General features: G+C 35.9%; 1 protein-coding gene across 4 annotated transcripts in view; it reads right to left on the bottom strand.

Annotated features, from left to right (window-relative positions):
* SUFU (SUFU negative regulator of hedgehog signaling) overlaps positions 1-21719 on the bottom strand; it is a 52466-nt gene that overhangs the window by 30141 nt on the left and 606 nt on the right. For 2 of the 4 annotated variants that reach the window (XM_034439965.3, XM_034439967.3), the window contains exons 2-5: positions 14638-14772; positions 7610-7746; positions 1691-1833; positions 660-745 (exon numbers count right to left, since the gene is read on the bottom strand). In XM_034439965.3, coding sequence (XP_034295856.1) covers positions 660-745; positions 1691-1833; positions 7610-7746; positions 14638-14772 — 501 coding nt within the window. Of the gene's footprint in view, positions 1-659; positions 746-1690; positions 1834-7609; positions 7747-14637; positions 14773-14850; positions 14933-21719 lie in introns of those variants that run through there. The other 2 variants (XM_087872842.1, XM_034439968.3) reach the window with 2 other exon arrangements.

The following is a 21719-nucleotide window of genomic DNA, read 5'->3' as shown; positions in this document are numbered from 1 at the left end:
GGGCTGAGATGGTCAGCCAGTTCCAGGCCATGATGCAGTCCCACTGGAACAAGGCTCTCTGGCTCTTCACCACCAGCGGCATTTCCCTCCAGCCTTTGCCCAAAGCCCCACACCAGGAGGCTGAAGCAGACCCCAAGTTCGAATTTCTGCCCCCCTCCAACCCACACAAAAAGACCCTGAAGGGGGAAGACTCTCTGCAGCAACACAAACATTCATTTCACATATCCGGCCCAGGGGCTGTAATTTGAGGACCCTTGATTTAGTGCAACATAAAAAATGCAAATAATTTTTCTGCGGACCACCAAAATTTTCTCACAGACACCCCGTGGTCCATGGACCACCAGTTGGTGACCCCTTTTATAGATGACTCCTGCTTTTACTTCTGGGCCTGCTGGGTCTTTTGGTTTACTTAGGATGCTTTGGAGGACTTTAGTTGGTTTATGTACTATGGCGATGCCATAACTAACCAAATAAATTGCAATTTCAAGTTGTACTGTGCAATTAAAGCGGGGGGGAAAGAACCTCACTATTTAAGTATACAGGTTTTTAAAAAGATTATTTCAAGTGTGGCATTTGGAAGTGGCTGAATTTATCTTAATCAGACATTATCTTTTAACTGCTGATATGACTTTCAAATCAGGTGGAAATGCTCTACTTACACAGGAACAGTCCGAAGCAATTCTAATATACCCTGCCCATTCCACTGCTGTGCTGCATGAAGCTCTTCTGTACATACTCCAACAATCTAGAACAATAAAATAATAACAGGATCTTTTTATACATTACAAGAAAATATATTGGAAAACCTAACATGATGTAGCACAAATTTAAACGATAGAGAAAAAGGGGGGGGAAAGTCCTGTGCACTGGAGGAAGGGACCTAAAATCTGGGCAAAACTCTAGTGAATGCCTTTTGGCTAAGATCAGTTGTAGCCTTTCAGAACCACTGGCGTTCACTAGCCTCCCCCACCCTAACAGATGGCTCAGAGATGGCTCTGGAGAAGAAGGGAAAATGTTAGTGAAACTTGAGTGTTTTGAGCCTTTCCCTCCCCTCGGAAAGCTCAGAGAGGCTCCAGAGGGGAGGAAAAGAGAAACATTCTCCCCACCCCTGGAAGACTGAGAATGCTGGCATCTGCTAGCATTTTCATCAGATTTGAAGTCTATTTCTCCAGCATGCCAAGGGAAATCCAGTGTTCCCATGGTCATTTCCCCTGATGGGGAGAAGGCCTGGGCTTCCCAGGTGTGGTGGGAGGCCTGGGCCGTCTCTCTGCCCTACTATATCTGGGGTTCCCTGGGGTTCTGCTTAATAACCACATTGGGGGAGCTGGAGGTTGCAGTTGTTGAATGAAGTGGTCGCATGGCATCTCGCTTAACAACTGCTTTGCTCAACAAGAAAGATTCCAGGCCCAATTGACATTGTAAGGACTATATATTAGATGTACAAAAGAAAGAAATTGAAGTCTGATGAAAATGAACTAAAGTGACCTAAAAGTCTACCACAGTTATTATGGGAAGTACTTGGTACTTTAGCCTTGACCAAAATTACTTACATGGTTTTTAATGGGAAATGGTATATAATGTCTTTTTAATATCTAAAAATAGAAAATGACTGATAATTGTTTATATAGAAAAATAAAATATTATTTCTTATAGACAATTATAAGAATACTGGCTGCTAGAGAACACATACCTGGAGAAATGTTACGATTCCAAATGGTGTCTGAACTGGCTGCATTTGTGGATCTTCAGTCAGGAGCATATGTTGGATTCTAGACTCACTGTTGTCCAATGGACTATGCCAGGATACATGGTCACCACTACAGAATGTATTTTCTGTTGAGGAAAATGAAGGCAAACTTCTTAAAAACCTGGAATAATCAATAAATGGCCAAAACAAGCATCACATCACCATAAAAAGATTACAACAGAAGCACTACCCATTTATTTTCTATTCTTATGTATAATAATGGAGATTTTTTTAAAAAAGTGAAATGACTTACATCTACAGTTAGTCGTCGATTTACAACCACAATTGAGTCCAAAATTTGTGTTGCTAAGTGAAACATTTGCTATGTGAGTTTTACCCCATTGTATGACCTTTCTTGTCACAACTGTTAAGTGAATTGCTGCAGTTGTTAAATTAATAACATGGTTGTTAAGTGAATCTGCCTTCCCCATTGACTTTGCTTGTCAGAAGGTTGCAAAAGGGGATCACATGACTGCAGGGCATTCATAAATATGAACCAGTTGCCAAGCACCTGAATTTTGACCATGTGACCATGGGGATGCTGCAACCGCCGTGTGAAAAATGGCCATAAGTCACACACCCATCTGGGCACCACTGATTAGAAGGCAAAAAAAGTTACCACTCTTGATTTTTTTTTAACAAGTCTTCTATGAAGTGACTACTCTCTTTAAAATTCATTCTACTTAGCAAGCTGGTGCAGAAGGACAGTTTATCTCTGATCATCCTGCTCATTCATCTGGATTGGATTCCATGAAGTTTTCTACATAAAATGTTGGTCCTGCCAACCCATGCCAGGAACTCTAAGTTCCAGTAAACAGGAAAATGCAGTGAAAAATTATTTTTATTTTGCAACTTTATGTGTCACTTTTCATTAAAAAGAGTCAATGTGGCTTACGAAGTTATAACAAAAACAGTAAGGCACGAGGCTAGAAACCGGGACACCAGGAGTTCAAACTCTGCCTTAGCCATGAAAGCCATGGGTGACCTTGAGCCAGTCACTCTCTGTCAGACCAACTCACCTCACAGGGTTGTTGTGCAAAAATAGAAGATGGAAGAAGTATTAGGTACGTTTGCAGCCTTGAGTTATTTATAAAAATAATAAAGGCAGCAAATAATAAACAAATCAATCAATCAATCAATCAATGCAACCTTGATAAATAAATTGTTCAGACCCTGGCAGAAACATCCCAATGTAGGGACCCAAATATTTTGTCAAAAATTTACGTCTACTTTATTTGTTTCTAGAAACTAATCAGGATTAAAATGCTTAACATATTGCAGTAAAGTTAAAATCCATATATTATAATCATTCATAGTTGGCTGCTAGCTTACAGTGCTGTCTTAATGGCGGTATCAAAAGCTCAGATTTTAATATGCCATTATTTTCTGTTAAGTTTTATCCATTTGCACAAAAGAATGAATGCAAATAAGTTTTAATACCATATGCATTTCCAACCACCTCCCTCTATTATCCTAATTAATCCACAAGGAATCTTTGGATCCATAGAGAATCCGATCATGGAAAATCCTGCTTAGATGAAACATGTCCCATTAATCCCTTGACTACAGGAAAACAAAATTCTACTATCAACAACTATGAGGGTTAAGGCATTTATTAGAGCTAGGTTACGGGGGCTGGAAGTAGCATAACTTTTAGTCTCCAAATCCACTTTAGAAATATCTTGCAGGAAGATCAGGAAAGAAAATTATTTTCATTGGAAACCATCACAGCCTTCGAGGGAAACCTGATTTTTTGACCACCATGAAGCTACAGCAATTGGGCCAGAGGATTAGGTGCAGGAAAATAAAGTGTAACCTAAGGAAGAAATATTTCACATTTCAACAGACATGTATGGAAAATCAATTGATACATTCAGATTTCAAAAGCATATAAAGACCTATAAAGAAAAGGAACATGTAGCTGCTCAACAATATTCAAAGCCATCTTACGAGTCCTTAGGATTCCAAATTTCAATGTCTTCCAAGTGATACAAAACACCAGCTAGGACTCTGATTAACTAAATGCTTTAATTATGTAAACCTCAGTCACTATTTTCCATAATGAAAGGAGTTACAAAGCGACTTATTCCCGAGGCTTCTGTTTTTGTCACAATATTCTCTTGATTCTGTATTTTACTGCCTAGATTTCTTCCTTCAGGAAATCAACCATTTCCAACTGGTTTTCAAATGCTAATACAAATCTCTGCTGGAAGTCCAGCTATTTGTGTCTATTTGGATGAAGACTATTTAATAAATGTCTTTCTTCTACAGATATACCATTCATACTAACTGCTCAATTAAACTACAATTAAACTAACCAACTACCGTATTTTCTGGACTATAGGATGCACTCCCTCCACCCCAAAAGTGGGTAGAAATGTCTGTGCATCTTATAGAGTGAATATTGTGGCGGGGGGAGGGGGGGTTGGTGTGGTGCCGATCAGCTGTTCTAGGTGGTGGGGATTGCCACCGCCTATTGCCGCTGCCCGTTCACCACCGATCAATACGATCGGCGGCGAACAGGCCAAGGTGGTGAAGGGGCCGCGGTGGCGAATGGACCTCAGCAGTCCCCGCCGCCTAGAACAGCTGATCAGTGGTATTCTGGGAGGCCGATTCAACCGCCAATCAGCTGCTCGGCAGCGAAGACTCCAGTGTTGCCTTGTGGCGGCAGCAGCTCAGCTCAGTTGTCCGGTGGTGGGCGCAACTGAGCAGAACCCTGACAAGCCACGTGCTGGTGCTGCGATAACATGCTGAAGCTGACCAGGCTGTTTGCTGTTTGCTGCAAAGACGCTAGCCAGATGAATGCTGCATGGATACTGAGAGGTAGAGGCAGATTTTTTTTTCTTGTTTTCCTCCTTTAAAGCTAATGTGCGTCTTATAGTTTGGAGGGTCTTATAGTCTGGAAAATACGGTATATGAAAAATTATATGGATTCAATTTCAAAACCTCAAAGTGAGCAAATCCAATATCAAAGCTTAAGAAAGCGGACCTTGCTATCGTATAATAACAGCAAGACCTGTCTTTCTATAGAGGTTTCCCACAATACTTGGATCAAATCATTATCAAGACAAATTATTGCTATGCAATTTGAAGTTTTTGGGAAAAAACACTAAACAGACATTTTTATCACTGAAATAATTACTAATTCCTTTAATTTTCTGTGGAATTGTATCACCTTCCAATATTATCATTCAACCCAAATTGTATCAAAATCCTAAATGTCCTAAATGAATGGAAAGTGAATAAGAAGATACAGGTAACAATAATTTTAAAAACTATAACCTCTTATATGAAAAATATGGATGGATGCTATCATTTTTACTTTAAATCAATTAGTGGATAAGAACTAAGAATCTTTATCATTAGCTCTGGTAAAAGGTAAAAGGTAAAAATCATTTTCATAAAAGGTGAAAGGTACATATCATTTTTTTGTTGCCACCCACATAACAATTACGACATCTATTAACACCTTGATTTGGACCACCAACATTTTTAATTTCTGAGATACCTAAATAGAAGTTTATTGAAATTCAATGAGCATCACTAAACGTTATGAGACAAAATAGTCTTTATAAATATTTATTATTAATAAAATTTGATATGCAAATTTTAAAGCCAGAACAGAACAAGGAATTGTAGATCCCAATTTGTTAAAATATTGGAAACTGATAGATGAGGGAAAAATTAAAATCAGACAATAGGGAGGAGCTGTTACAAAAATAAAACTGGAACTGATAGTGACAACTGAAATTAGCATGTTTTTGATGAAGCTGGTGAAGGTTTATAATCTTAGCGCACAACTTGATTCTCAGCTGTCACTGGATTTGCACATCATAGCTGAGGTGAGGTGTGCTTTAATTATAGTGGTGCCAGAAATAATCTGCAAACTGAAAAACTGGATTCTGAATTAGTCACAATATTCTGTGGTGACATAAGCTTTTATTCTGGAAGTTTTCCTTATGTCCTTATGACTTCCAATAAATGTTTACAAAAACCACTTACATATTAGAATGTTATCTATCTTTTAATGCATTATATGAGAACATGTTTACTATAAGTAACAGAACCAAAAATATGGCATTCTAAAACACGGGTGTCAAACTCGCCATGTCACGTTGCTGTCATGTGACATTTCAGGTGTTTTTCTCATTCGTGGAGCTAGGGTGGGTATGGCCTGCGCATGACCCATTCAGCCTGTGGGCCACCAGTTTGACACCCCCGTTCTAGAACAATTTTAAAATGAAATTACAAATATTTTCACATACCCAATGATCAATTAAATTACTATACAATATTTTTGCAATAGTAGTTTAAATATTCTTGTATTAAAATCTACTTCCAACAAAGATGTCACAGATTCAAGTAATAATTGAAGTAATTTGAATGTGCTTCTGAAGAACTCCCAATACTTAAATGATCAAGATTACAATTCACTTGAATGCATAATTAAAAAGATTAATTCAATAACCACTGAAAGGTAAATCTGAAACATGAACCTCTTGTTCAGAGGTCAAAGCAGTCATTATCCCATGAAATATTACTCAACATCTAGTTGGTACACAGGAACAAAACACTCCTGAGGCTTGAGAACACTAAATCACAGAAGGCTACTGCCATTGAGACTCAATGTAAAAACAGATAAAGCTTTTGAAGCAACAGCCAATTTAAATAGTACAAAATATCCAGGTTTTTTTATATGGATGCCATAAAAAGTTCAGTAAAAGATTGGAATTTCCTATTAGCTGACTATAGAGACTACAAAATAATAGATACCCAAATGGTTTATAAAGGAAAAATACAAAATAAAAATGTTTATCTATATATTTTTTTATTTCTAATAAAAATAAAGCAAAGGTGATATGATAAGAATGTTTTAGAAATATGAGTAAACATAATGAAATGGTTTGGACCATTAAATATTATTTCCATTTAGAAAATTTGTTAATGGAAAAGGGATTTCAATTACTAATGTTCTCACCTTGAGCTTGCTTCCCTTTTCTCTAATTCAAAGTAAAATCACAAAGACCATTCCCACCAAGATCATTGATATAAAATGACAGCAAACTCCACTCCCTACTAACACTGTTGATGTTACTTAGTTTGATAAGGAAACTTCTGCAAGAAAACAACCAAGCTTAGAGAGCACCAAGGACCCGGCAATGGATATATATTTTTACATTGGAAACCTGCAAGCAAAATGTATTGCAAGCAAAAAGTGCTGAATATTCTATAAATTAACATTTAAGATAAAAGAAAGTATCAGAAACAAGCTAGAGAAAGATTTAAACTTTTGGCTGTCAAATAATATTGAATGAGATTGCTTAGCAAATGAGGCTTCAGTAAAAGAAAGATATCTTCAGATGAAAAATAATTAATTTCCAACCAATAATTAAGAAGAGGGGTGGGAACTGACTTATTTATTGGCTGTTGGGATTGAAGTTGGTGAAATGGCTCAAACTGTCAACCCAGAGAAAACCAATTTGTAAATAAAAAATAGTCAACAGAGACATTCTAAGTTGAAAAACATGCAGCTACAAAACTACTAACTCAAAAAGACAAGACAAAAAAGTCCAGGATTTTAACTGGTCTGTAAAATAATCTGGATACCACTATTCAACTGAACATTGGTATTCAAAGTCCTTATTCCTAGATTATGAACAGTTTTCAGAGCCCTTACTAGTGCAAGTGATAGCCTCTAATTTGCTTTATCAAAATAAAAATATGAGTTTCATCTTTCAGACAAATTATGCAAAATTCAAATTAATGAAGTATCTATAAAAAGGAGCTAGAATCAGAGCTAATTATTGCAAAAAAAACCCAACAACAAACCATTAGTGTTTAAAGTAAACATTTAAATTATACCTGATTGGAAGACATATCTGGCTAAGCCTTGCATTAATTCTGCTGGCCAGGTGGGTGGTGCAGATTCCCCAGTTTCACGCTTAAGTCGAAATGTCAGCTCAAATCCAAAACCACTTGGTCCATCTGGTCCAGTAAATCTGAAGGAAATTAACCACAAAAGGTTTCATAAGAAAGGTTCAGGAATATAAGTTTAGAATTCTACTGTTTATTTATTCTACTTATTATACTACTACAGTAGTATTCCTCTGTATCAGTACAAATTCACAGTATTTACCTAAAATCAACAAAAATATTGATAGTTAAAATATGTGCAATACACATAAATAAAAACTGTTAGTAACTAATGAAAGTTAGAATGCAAACTAAATTATAATGACAGCAAAAATAAAACAAAGCTTAAATAAACAGTATCTGTCAGTTTAGAATGGCTCCCAAGTTTCAACGGCATCCCATCAAGAAAACTGCAATTATAAAAGTGTATGAGGTTAGAGGAATTTATGCAGAACATTTAATTTTTATCTACTTATAACTTTGATAATTCATTAGTTTCCATGCTGCTAGAAAATGGCTATTCATCCCATTAGAAGAGTCTTAGTTTCCCAAACTATGAATAGTTACTGCAGTAGACAAAATTGCAATGACTAGTAAATGTCTTCAGCAAAATGACTTTTCTCTATTCTACAAAGATACCAAGTTCATTTTATATCAAGTTTTTAAAAGTCATGAAATTAGTGTTTTGATCTGTAAAGGATGCATGTAGCTGTATCCATTTATTCTAGATGAAGATCAAATTAGCAAACAGATTCTCTGATTCTATGGATTTAAAAGAAAGGAAGGGCTATGGATTTGTAGCCTTTCTGGATCTTTTACCAGGAAGACAAGAGATAGCTCTTATGAATTTCTAAGCAACAGTAGTTAATCTTTATAGTGTACAATGACTGCAAATGCCACCCTTGTCCCTCTAGCTTAAATTCAAGTTTCCCCAAGTCATACATTTCTGAAAATTCGACAAATTCATGGAATTTGCCACTATAGCCAAATGGAATATTGAGAATAGGAGTAGAGAACATTATTTTTCTCAAGAATTGCATTGCCTTAGGAAAGGATTGTTAGAGGTTGAATTGCAGTGTTCATCCCTATTATGCAGAAGTATAGGTACAGTAGTCTGTTCTGACTTAAATACAAATCTAGGTTAAAGACAGGCTTGGGGAACAAAACTTGTTCTTAATTCAGGGACTGCCTGTAGAAAGAAAGCACAATTGTCTTTAACTATGCCAAAGTCGCTATGTTGGGGGAAGAGGGGGGGGATGATGAGTTCAGTACTAGCAAGCAGAAGAAGTCACATATAGCTGTCAAACCTCCCAGATACAATTAAGGACTTGATAAAAGCAGAAGTGGAATTCCTAATTATCAGTCCCCCAGCACTGCTGTGTTCACAGTATCTTGGGATAGCAAAAGATGCAAAGAGAATAGAATTCAAAGGAAGGAAATCAGGAAGAAACAGAGGGCCAATGTATAATACTGAAAAAAGATAAATGAGAATCTGCCTATCTTTACTGTTTTTTAATAATTTTAATAATTAGCTCTTTCCTCTCTCAGTGTGTTATATTGGAAAATTGTTTTACGCTAGAAAGGAGATTATTCTCCAAAGAAGCAGATGCAGATATGCTGCAGACTGGCTTTGCCCTGAGCTAAATTTAGTCACATTACTCTTATTAAAAACAGTCCTTTTAAGTTCAACTACTGTGCTATAAATATAAAGCAAGTATCTCTCCATGCTTTTAGAACCAACAACAAAAAAGTGTTTTTAATAATATCGGCGTATTTTAGATCCAGGAATTGTGTATGAGTTTAAGTAGTTCATGTCAGCCTCTTTGTAGGTGGGCTGCTTCTCAAATTAGCTACCTCAAACAATTGACTTTTAAAGCCAAGCATACTCCATCAGACTTAAGCAAAACAAAAAACGAAGGTGGTCATGGCTTCCAGGGCGGTCTACCACCAACAAAGAACAGGAAATGTGCTGAAATGCCTTGGTGGGGTGCATAAAAGATTCAGGTTTTGTAAGATATGTGGCCAAGGGTTTAAGATATACAAAACTACCCCAAAACAAATGGGTATGAATTGAAAACATTTACATTTCACTTTCTTTCTCCTTGAAACAGAACTGCAGCAACTACGTATAGAGAAAATGAAATAAAAAGTTGTGGATAATATATTCTAAATTGCAAAACAAAGAGTACAATAGGCACTGCCAGCTAAAATGATGATTATATTACACTCTATATTTAAAGCTTCAAGCCTGCTCCTGATACAGTCAACCGAATATTTTACTTTTAACAAGACTAATTATAGATAGATAGATAGATAGATAGATAGATAGATAGATAGATAGATAGGAAAGAATATATATGTATATGAATATACTGACTATTACAAAATTTAAAGCAGAAACCAAATTGACAAATTGATATTATGACAAATTGGTCATAATGTTCTTTTTTCTCAAATACTTTTGAACACATCACTAGGAATTCTTTCACCTAACAAGGTTAATAATCATCAGCTTTAAAACATATTATCACAGATATGTTACAGGTATTCCTGGAGTTACAACAGTTTGCTTAGTGACCGTTCAAAAGTTACACAGCAAAAAGATGGTAAAATTTACCGCAACTCACTTAACGACTGAATCATTGTGCTACTGAAGTTCCTGTCCCAATTGTGATTGTAAGTTAAGAGCTATCTATACAACATCAATAACAATCACATGCACACAGCTACATGAAGATGGCGCCGTGGTTAGAGTGCAGCACTGCAGGCTACTTCAGCTGACTGCTAGCTGCAGTTCAGCAGTTCAAATCTCACCGGCTCAAGGTTGACTCAGCCTTCCATCCTTCCAAGGTGGATAAAATGAGGATCCAGATTGTTGGGGGCAATATGCTGATTCTGTAAACCGCTTAGAGAGGGCTGTAAAAGCACTGTGAAGCAGTATATAAGTCTAAGTGCTATTGCTATAATTCCAGCAAGATAGTTCTGTCTGGGATGCATCACTTGCAACAAAAGCAGAATCTGTAACACTTTAGATTAACTGCTTTATGGCTATTGGTGTCTGAGAGATACATCTTACTTAGTGTAATGTGCCACTGCATTGCAATAATGATTTATGGCTTAAGTTTACCCATGAAGCAAATCATTTTGTTCGTGCCACAAATCACTGTTAAAATAAATTATGACTTAATAACCTGAATCATATCAAAAGTCATTTTATGTAGTGTCATCTACATGTTAGTATGTTATCCATGAATAGGCAGTAATAGTGACAGAATATAAAATACAGATTTGTATTTTATAATATAAAATACAGATACATAAATGCAGCAATTCTATTTAAACATTAGAAATTATAAGTAAATGCTGTCTTGCTATCAATACTTTTTCTAATCTAACACTTAGATGAAGTATTACTACCGCTTTATAAAGCCCTAATAGAACCACACCTGGAATATTGCAACCAATTTTGGTTACGATACTACAAAAAAGATGTTGAGACTTTGGAAAAAGCTCAGAGAAGAGCAACTAAGATGATCAAAGGCCTGGAGACTAAAACATATGAAGAATGGCTGCAGGATTTGGGTTTGGCTAGTTTAAAGAAAAGAAGAATGAGGGGTGATATGATAGCAGTATTCCAGTCCTTGAGGGGCTGCCACAAAAAAGAGGGGGTCAAATTATTCTCCAAAGCACAAGAGGACAGAACAAAAAACAATGGTTGGAAACAAACCAAAGAGAGAAGCAAACTGGAATCAAGGAAATTAAGAAACTTCCTAATAGGAAGGACAATTAACCAGTGGAACAGCTTGCCTCCAGAAATTGTGGGTGCTCCATCACTGAATGTTTTTAACAAGAGTCTAGACAGTCACTTATCTGAAATAGTATAGGTTCTCCTTCTTGAGCAAGGGGCTGGGCTAGAAGACCTCCAAGGTTCCTTCCAGCTCATTCATTTTAATTCTAATTCTAACTTATAAACAAGAAAACATACAATCGCCAATTACAATTAAACTTCATGATGAATCCTAATTTCACACTAAAATTTCCTTCTAAAGTATTTCATAACAGTAATAAATAAGAGCCTTGGTGGCACAGCAGACTAAAGCACTGTTAAGTAGCACCAGCTGCCTGCAATTACTGTATGTTCAAATCCCACCAGGCTCAAGGTTGACTCAGCCTTCCATCCTTTCGAGGTAGGTAAAATGAGGACCCGGTTTGTGGGGGCAATAAGCTGACTTTGTATAAATATACAAAAGTATGAAGGCTATTGCTTAACGCATTGTAAGCCGCCCTGGGTCTCCAGAAAAGGGCGGCATATAAATCAAACTAATAATAATAATAATAATAATAATAATAATAATAATAATAATAATAAAAATTACAACAATTGTTCATACTCTAAAAATAATACTTTAAGCCCAGAATAAAACAACCCCTTTGAATTATATTGCACAGAACTATTTTTAAAACCTGCGTTTGTACTCTATACAAGTGCTTCCCAACCTTCTGATTTCATATATTTTTGAGGAATATTCTATTTATTATTTTTAAAAATACTGCTTCCTGTACAATTGCATATCAACTCAAAGCATCTTATAGTGCAATTATTAAAACAATGCATACAAAATAAAATATATTCATTAAAGTGTGATGAAAAGGAAAATAAATAAATCAGAAACCATCTAACATTCATGCAGGGAAAGCCTGGACAGAGAGATTTATCTCCAACAACAATTGGAAAGATATAGTAACAGGATAGATGTTTAAATCAGTTTATGCCCAAATAATTGTACATATAAAACAGTTACTTTGGGGTGGTTCATATACAGACCAAGACATGCATGTTATGGATGCTTTATTCACATATCTTTGATACATAGTTGTTGTTGTTTTCAGATACAAACTAAAAGAATATTGTTCTGCATTACTCAGATTCTTGCAGCTCGAAAAAGCTTGTTATGAATTTCATTTTTTGCCATGGCTAAAACATCTGAAACTGTTAAAGAATTCATTTCTGCCAAAATATGGAAGTCAAAACATTTCAGATTTTCTTCTACTAAACTGGGGCCAGTCCAAAAGGGATCAACAGAATTTCTTGGATGCAATTTTTGAGATGAAAATAGGAACACATTTCATTTCATAAACTCTTCTACAATAGGGAGGGTGGGAATCCATTCCAATAAAAATACCACCCCAGAAAATTCATGCCCATGTATTACTGAAAAATAGCATTCAGCCATTTTTGGCCAACACACCAGGGGACAATCATAGGGTAGGGCTTCATCCTTATCTGCAATAAAGATGCTAAACTAGCTAAGCTACCTGTTTGACAGTTTTCAGCCAAAACAAGATAAGGTATGAAGAATCAGGAGATCTATGGTCTTCTGCTGTGCTACATTGGAAAGCTCTATTACAAAGTAAAGCATCTCAGTCAAATGGCCATCTAGGCTCTTCTTGAATACACCTAGTGATAGAGAACTCACCACTCTCTAGCTCTTTGAAGCCACCATGGAACTACTCTTTCTGTCAGGAAGACTTTTCTAACATGTACCATATTTTTTGGAGTATAAGACACACTGGAGCATAAGACGCACCTTAGTTTTTGGGGAGGAAAATAAGAAAAAAGCTGATTGGTGGGTGGATCGGCCTCCAGGAATACCCACAATCAGCTGTTCCCAGTAGTAAATTTTAGCAACAGGTTGGTTGGTTGTGAGCTCTGCGCCTTGCTTTTTTTTCTGCCTCTGAAACTTTTGAAACTCCTTTTCAGAAAAAAAAAAATTCTGCCTCTGAAAGCCTCCGAAACAGAGCTTCAGAAATATAGCTTCTTTCAGAGGCTTTTTTTCTGAAGCTTCTTTCAGAGGCTTTTTTTCTGAAGCTTCTTTCAGAGGCTTTTATTCTGAAGGACTATCTGTACTCTGTTCAATCTCCTTTCTTTGGTATTGGTATGTAGATTAACCTCTTCTGATCTGTTGGTTATTGTGTCATTCTCCAGATTTGTTAACATAGTTTGTTTAGAACCTTTACTGATTCTTCTTTTGTTGCTTGCCATATTATTTTAGATAAAAGCCTTTCAGAGGCTTTTTTTCTGAAGCTTCTTTCAGAGGCTTCTTTAGATTTCCTCTAAAATCTCTGTTTGCGAGGCTGGGAGGGCTACGTTTGCGAGGCTGGGAGGGGCTACATTCAGAGTATAAGACCCACCCAGATTTTCATCCTCTTTCTGGGGGGGGGGGGAAAGGAGGTTTGTTTTATACTCCAAAAAATATGGTAATTGGAATTTCATTTGTTGTCATTTTAATCCAGTACTCTGTTTCCTCCACTCTAGAATGAGACACTACAGATACTGGTCTTCTAAATGACACCCTTTTAGGTATTTGAAGAGCAGTATCATGATTTCCCTCAGTCAACCTTTCTCAGGGCTAAACAATCATACTCCACCAAGACAGGCACGAATTTAGTTGATGTTTTCTAGAAATTTAGTGTTACTAAAATAATCCATATTATAATTTAGCGGTGGCCGTTACAACAGTTGTCATTCTGTGAGCCAATAAGGCTAATTCCCCAATTGTGCTACAAAGAAATTATTTTAACGTGGTACCTCCAACTTGCAATCTTCCCATTGGTCCCAGTGGTTCAGCAATACTACAATTGCTGAAAAATTAAGCTGTACCAGCAGTTATATCCTCTCCATAGTAAATATTTTTGGCTATGAAATTGCCGGATGCCACATAATTTTCTTTCTCATTCGTACACTCACAAAACTTAGCTATTCTTGTTCAAAACTTCCCATTTTTTTTCAAGTAAAAACAGGAAAAAACTGATAAACTTCTGAGATTCCAGAAATTTAAAACTAACCATTTCTTAACTGAATGCACAACTGAATACACAAAACTAGTCTTTATTTACTTGCATGTATGTTTTTTCTACTGCATTTCCAACAACTTCAGAAAACAACAAATCATAATACATAGAAATTAAAGACTTACTCATGCACTCTGTTATCACCATACAAGTCACTTAGTCCAAAGCTTACATAATGCCAGTGCTCAGGAACATTTTGATTTGGACTTCCCAAATTCCTGTACATACTGACATAGTCCAGAGGATCCGGTCCACCTAACCTATTTTAAAAAGAGAAAAAGAGAAATTAGATTGTTTTAGTCCAGTTTTGGGAAATAGTTTCAAGAAAGTGGATTTACCTTTACTCCACATTATTACACCACTTCCTTCTAAAAACAGTTAATGCTTCTATTTGAAACTAAGTCAGAACTTTGCCTGATGTCATCATAACTACATAGCTGTTGTCATAAATCTTAAAAGTTCTATATTGCTTGGCTTTCATATTTTTTTTCTGTTCTAATACTGAACAAATTACAGGATTGCAAAGATGTTAGTGTATTGCAAGCAACAAATGAACATAATTAAAATGAATATTTTCATCTGACAGCATAATTTTTCATAAAAATTGTTAATAAAATATGTCTTTTTTTTTCTCTGTAATATTATACCAAAAACACCCTACATTTATTCAAAAATATAATGTGCTTTTGTGGAATATTTATCTAACGATCATTCAGGCATGGGCTAGATTCACATATTATATCAGCCATGATTTATTTAGTTTGCTGATAAGTCAGAATTAGTTGGTTGCATGCACCATGCTAAGCCTAAGAAAAACAAATCAAATTAGAGCACAATTTAGAACACAATATAAGTGTGGACCAGTAAGACCTTTTTAGATTCAGAAATACATGCCATTTCTTATCTTTCTGCTATTAAGGTAAATTTGTGATTTATTAAGATCATATTAATAAAACTAGCCAAGCAACTAGTTTTAATCGTTGCAAACCACTAAGATAAAGAGCCAATCTTTTAATTATTGCAAACCAAATAGAAAAAAAAACTCAAGTAGCATATTTTGTTTTTGTGAAACATATAATAGTAATCACCACCTTTATCAAAATTAGTGATATATGCCATTTGTTACCCCAAACTGGTGAATAACTTTTCTTTTTCAAAATTAGAAATAAAGTGGATCTCAGTTTATTTCATAGATGTATGGCATGAAGTCCTAAGAGATGGATATTTTATACAAAAAAACTGCAAAAACAATTTCCATACTAGAGTTAATATAGCCTAGTTTTCAACCAGATGATGTCAGAAGAGAAATACAATAAACAATGAGATAATCACAGGACAAACTCAGAGCCTAGTTTCCATTTTTGTACGGGAAAAAAACTAAGAGCAAAGTTGAAACAAACACTTTACAGAAAGCCCTAGCATTTTTTTCAGATAGAAAAGGTAAAATCAGAGATTAAGATTGAATAAAATCTCCATTTAGACATCTTAAAAATCACAATTGGAAGGCAGAGTTTAAACAGAAGTAAAAGAGAATGTCTCTCTTGGGACAGGCTAGATTTCATAGATATGGTCCTGCAATTTATTTATTTTTTTGTAAAGTCAAAAGTAATTCATAATCAGACTCCAGTGTGCTTAGCTTCTGAATGCTAGCTTCTACCAGTGAGGCTTGTAGAAGTGAAACATTTTTCAGTCATACCTAAATAAAGTTTTGAACAGTTGGACCACTAGATGTCAGTCTTACTATTTCTGCAGGTTTAGAAAGGTGCGCTTCCCAAACTACAGATACCACTACCAATTCTTCTTCTTGTGCCATATCCGTCATTGGACGTTGGCAATCATGTTGGCAATCCTATTTTTGTCAACAGCTGCATGAAAAAGTGCTGCTGAGTTTTGTCCAAAGCTTTGATTATTTCCCTTTGCTTTCCCAGGCGGTTTATCACCTCATTTGTGATTTTGTTAACTCAGTTTATACATAACAGTCGTCTGTAAATCCACATTTCAAATGCTTCTGGTTTCTTCAAGTGGTTTTCTGTCAGAGACCAACTCTCTACTCCGTAGAGCAGGATAAAAAATATGTAACATCTAACAAGCCTGATTTTCAGTCTCAGGCTTATGTTGTGACTGCAGACGACCTTTTTCATTTTGAAGAATGCTGTTTGAACTTTCTCTATTCTTGTGTTTACTTCACTGATCATGTCCCAGCTTTCATGTAAATTAAAACAGAAGTACGTGATCCTTTCAACTTTTTCTAGTGGTATTCCTTCCGAATTTATCAGTGGTAAATTAATGGGTTGTTCGCTGACGACCATGATCTTGCTTTTTGAGGTGTTAAGCTTAAAGCCATATTTTTCAAATATTTCTGAGACTCTGTTGATGAAGAGCTGAAGGTCTTCATGCTTACTGGCAAGCAGAATCACTACCAATAGAGAAACTAATTTAGGTTATTTTACATAAGCCAAAGGAAAGCAAAATACCATTCTCAATAGAAGAAGAGAGTGATTTTAAATAGGCTTATGCCTGAGAAACAGATACAGTACTTTTTGGAGTGTAAGACGCACTTTTTCCACCCTAAAAGAGGGTGGAAATGTTGGTGCATCTTATACACCGAACACAGCCATTTTTGGCCTCCTGAAGCCCCACCCCACGTGTCCCATTTTTGCAAAAAACGGGCCCATTTTTCACAAAAACAGGGCATGCAGAGGCTTTGGGAGGCCTGCAGAGTGCTCCAGTGGACTGGGGAGGGCAAAAACGCCCCCATTTTTGCAAAAAACGGGTGAAAAACGGGGCACGCAGAGGCTTTGAGAGGCCTGCAGAGTGCTCCTGGGGGCCAGGGAGAGCAAAAACCTTTTTTTTCTTGCTTACCTCTTCAAAATCTTGGTGCGTCTTATAGTCCGAAAAATACGGTATTTTCCAACTCTTACCATAAAAAAGTTGCTTGCATTATATAGTTTCCATATCATTTTGTAGGAATCAAAATACATCACTTTGTGCCAATTTCCACAAAACTAATCATACCACTGCATTCAATTTTATAATCAATATGAGTATACATTCTTATTTACAAAGAAATATAAGTCATATTTTCTTTATTCCAATTCGGTTTCTTCCTTTTCTTCTCTTCCTTTCATTCTCAAACCAGCTATATTGAGACATCAATGCCTACTATAAACTGCAGAACCAACAAACCTTACTTTTGCTCATATTTATTATTGCAGGCAATGAAATCTTCCAAAATGAAATGAAGTCATGCATACTTGTATTCTAAGAATATTTTTCAGAGTAGACAAATAAGATCTTAACCTTATGCTGTTAATCTTAGCATTCTGCTAAGCCCTGAAAACATTGCTTTTTAAACAGGCTTTTAATTTGAACTGATAAGGACGAGGTAAATATTTTTAAGTGAAATGATGCAGGTTCAAAGTGTTTTTCATTTATGGATTGGTTATGTTTTTATTGTTGACTGACTGGTACAATATGAAATTTTGCATAAAGATAAATCTATATTTAAATGAAACTTAGACTAAATAATTTTCAGTTTCTGTTGATAGTAATTAAGAGTACATTACAAGAAACTAAACATTTGCTTAAAATGTTTTATAGAATCTTTTATACAATGTAAACTAATTTCAAACCAAAGCCCTTGGAGGAAACGGGAAATAAAGAAAATGATCAAAATTACCTAATTCTGGTTTTGGTTCCCATAAATTTATAAATAATAATAATAATAAAGAAGTGTTGCCATTGTGTAGTGCTCCATTAGCTCATCCTAGTTACTAAATGAAACAAACAAAATGTTAAAAAGTTATGATATGTATGTAGTTACTTACCAAGCACATCTAAATTATATTAAAATAACCAAAATATCTTTACAATCCCCAAGGCATGTGACAACTTTTGAGCACCCCTACTGTTTGGAAATTGAAGGTTGAAATTTTGAGAGATCAAAAGGATTCCGCATATTTTCAATGCTGGGACCAATGGTATACTTGGTTGAATAATAGAATAAAAAGAAGATAAGGTTAGTGTAGATTTTATATCTTATTTGTATATTTTGACTGAAGTTAATATATTGTGTAAAGCTCCCGTCGCGATCTGTATGTGAATAAATACTTTGCTTGTAAAGAAATAAATAAAATTTAAAAAAAAAAGAAAGCTGAAATATTTGACACGCCCTACAACCCAGCCAGATATGCTGTCCTTAAGATCTTGTTGATGCCTATTTGCAAACTAACAGTTTTTCAAATATAATAAATCTAGCTACTCAATACTTTCCCAAAGGCATCCTTTGAGTGAAACAAAGTCTAAAATTACAGGCTGTGGTTGATTCCAGATTCAAATTAAATAAATATCTAATTCACAGAGTTGTCAATCACTGGGAAGACTAATCAGATAAAGGAGCAACAGGCAGCTCCATCTGGGACAATCACAGCACTTTGGCTCTGTAAATCAACAGACACAGAGGAGTAAGCTGATACTACTAACTAATATAAAAATCTTAAATCTTTTTCAGTGATTAAGACAAGTAAAAAGCAGATTACCAGGTCCTTTCTCTGTTATGATCAAGTACAGACTGTCTTCAAATTATGATGGCAATTGAACCCACAATTTTGGTCTTAAATCCTGATAGTTTTTAGGCTGGCTCATCATGTGACTGTGCCCAATTTTGCAACCTTTTTTTGTGACAGTCATTAAGCAAATGTGGTGGTTATAAAGCAAACATTGTGGGCATATTGTTCTCAATGGGGCATTTTTTAAAAATCAGCAACTGGAGGAAAATACGTTTTTGGAAAAAACAACATTCATTGCAATCATATGACAATGGCTGTAAATGTGGGCTGGTTGCCGAGCACCCAAAATACAATCATGAGCCTACAGGGGGAAAGGGACATCAGAACTTTGAATCCGGGATTTAAGTCCCTTTTTCGGGCCCACTGTGATTTTGAACAATCACTAAGCCACCGGTCCTAAGTAAAGGACTACCTGTACAGAAATATTATTATTATTTCCATGGGACCATGCAAATAACCAGCAAATGCTCCAACACTGGAAGTGCTTAAGAAGATATTGGTTAACCATTTGCCTGAAGTGGTGTAGGGTTTCCTGCCTAAGCAGGGGATTGGACTAGAAGACCTCCAAGGTCCCTTCCAACTCTGTTATTCTGTTAAACTCTTCATGACCTTGGTATTAAATAACAGCAATATTTGAATTGAAAACATTTACAAGTTCAAGCAAACTCATCAAATATTCTCAACTTCAGTTTCCCCCCATTTATTGATAGCACTATTTCAATCCAGAAATGTGATTACAATAGTTCAATTCCCTTTCTCCATCTATTTCTTCCATGGCAGTTGTGTTATGTGCAGAACATTGGCCATGTCTGTGAAGCACAACTAACCATAATTTGGCCTAAACCATCAATAGATGATTTTGGTGACCAGTACCAGACAATTTATGAAATCAGTGACTGCCTTGGTTATATTGGGAATTGACAAGCCAGGCAGCATTTCTACAGTTTTGCAATGGCAGGCCGTCTGCCACTTCGAGAGCACTTTATTGGGAGAGGCAGTAACATTTTGATTATCTATATATTTTAAAAAGTGAGATGGTATGACTGAGAATGAAACCACTGCTAATGAAAGGAGGAGATGCTTCACATATGGACACAACTGCTGCCTAACTACATCAGCAAAACAAATAATCCAACCTGAAAACATAGTTTCACAACATCAGAAATTATCCTTTTGGGAAAGTGTACTCAGTGCTGAAAGATAGCAAAGTAACATAAAGATTGGGCTCTCATGATATATTTTTTTTCTTAAAGCGATATATTTTGGAGTTAAAGTGTAACATTAGATGGACACACTAAGACTCAGATATGATTTAAACCAAAGGAAAAAATATGTGTGCATATGATCAGATAGGAAAAGAAATGGAAGTAGTGTGGAAGATAGTTAAAGACAAGGAAAAGGATCCATCCACTAACTTACTGCTACCAATAATATGCAAAAGCCAACTCTTAAAGATATAATGTATATAAAGGACAGTCTCAAAAGGCATGCATTCATTTACTAAAATTGCAGAACCTTATCAATATTGCCCTTACTAAAAATAAAGGTCTTCGGGCTTCTAATGGTTTCTGATATTTATTCACAGTACGGCAAAATTTAAGAACAATTCCTCTTTCAATCTATCTTGCATGCAAGATTCAGCGTAACAAAATTTAAACCCTTTATAAACTCAAGCTGTTTCTCTGAACACTCCCCTATTCTTCACACACAGACATGAATCAGGACATCAACCCATAAATAATTACAATGTATAAACTGGTAAAATCACTGAGTTATACAGTGCTTTTAGGCCAATGCATATTCTCCACTTGCTAGAGAGATTACCAGGGAGGGCAGACAATTTGTATGTAGTCTATCTCCTCCTGGACAGAAACCCAGCTACTACACTTCAGTAGAAAAATTCTGTGCTGCTGCAATGACCACAAGGAAAAATTCGGTTACAGGACTAAACATGTTTTCTTGTCCCAAGTTTTCATAGATATCTCAAACAATTTTTACACAATTTATATTTATATACATACTTATCCACTTATCCATCAAGTACACATGGGCACGATCTAAACTGTATGATACAATGTATGTTATTGTTATGGATGTTATTATTTACTATTGTTATTGGTAATTTTAATATTATTGTAAATAGATTATTGTCTTTTGCTGGTCTATGACCATAATAAACTTTATATTCTATTCTATTCACATACAGACATACATCAGGACATCAACCCATAAATAATTACAGTTTATAAACTGGTAAAATCACTCTTCCAAATTCGGAGTCATTTTTAAAATCTGGGTTTCAACCACCCAGGATTTAGATTTGAGTACAGGCCAGAATCCCGTGTCATTTCAGCGTTTTGGATTACAACTCCCAAACCGCTGACACAACGTTTTGGGGATGATGCTCTAAGAGGGATGATCCCCCTCTCCAACCACTTTTCCTCCTCTCCCCCAAAACAACCGTCCCCGACCCAGGTACCACAAGCCTTCCCAAAACTTAAGTCCCTTCTACCACTCTTAGCCACTCCCAGTTTTCCGACAGATCCTCCTTCACAACACGCGCGCACAGACACACACACACACATTTATCACCTTTCCAACCTCGGCGGAACCGCGTTCAAGGAGCCAGACCCCCTCGC

Source organism: Pantherophis guttatus, chromosome 6 (genome assembly GCF_059756535.1).
Source record: "Pantherophis guttatus breed Tessera chromosome 6, ASM5975653v1, whole genome shotgun sequence".
Classification (NCBI taxonomy): Eukaryota; Metazoa; Chordata; class Lepidosauria; order Squamata; family Colubridae; genus Pantherophis; species Pantherophis guttatus.
The sequence above is the reverse complement of the archived record's forward strand: the minus strand, read 5'-3'. Positions and strand labels throughout refer to the sequence as shown.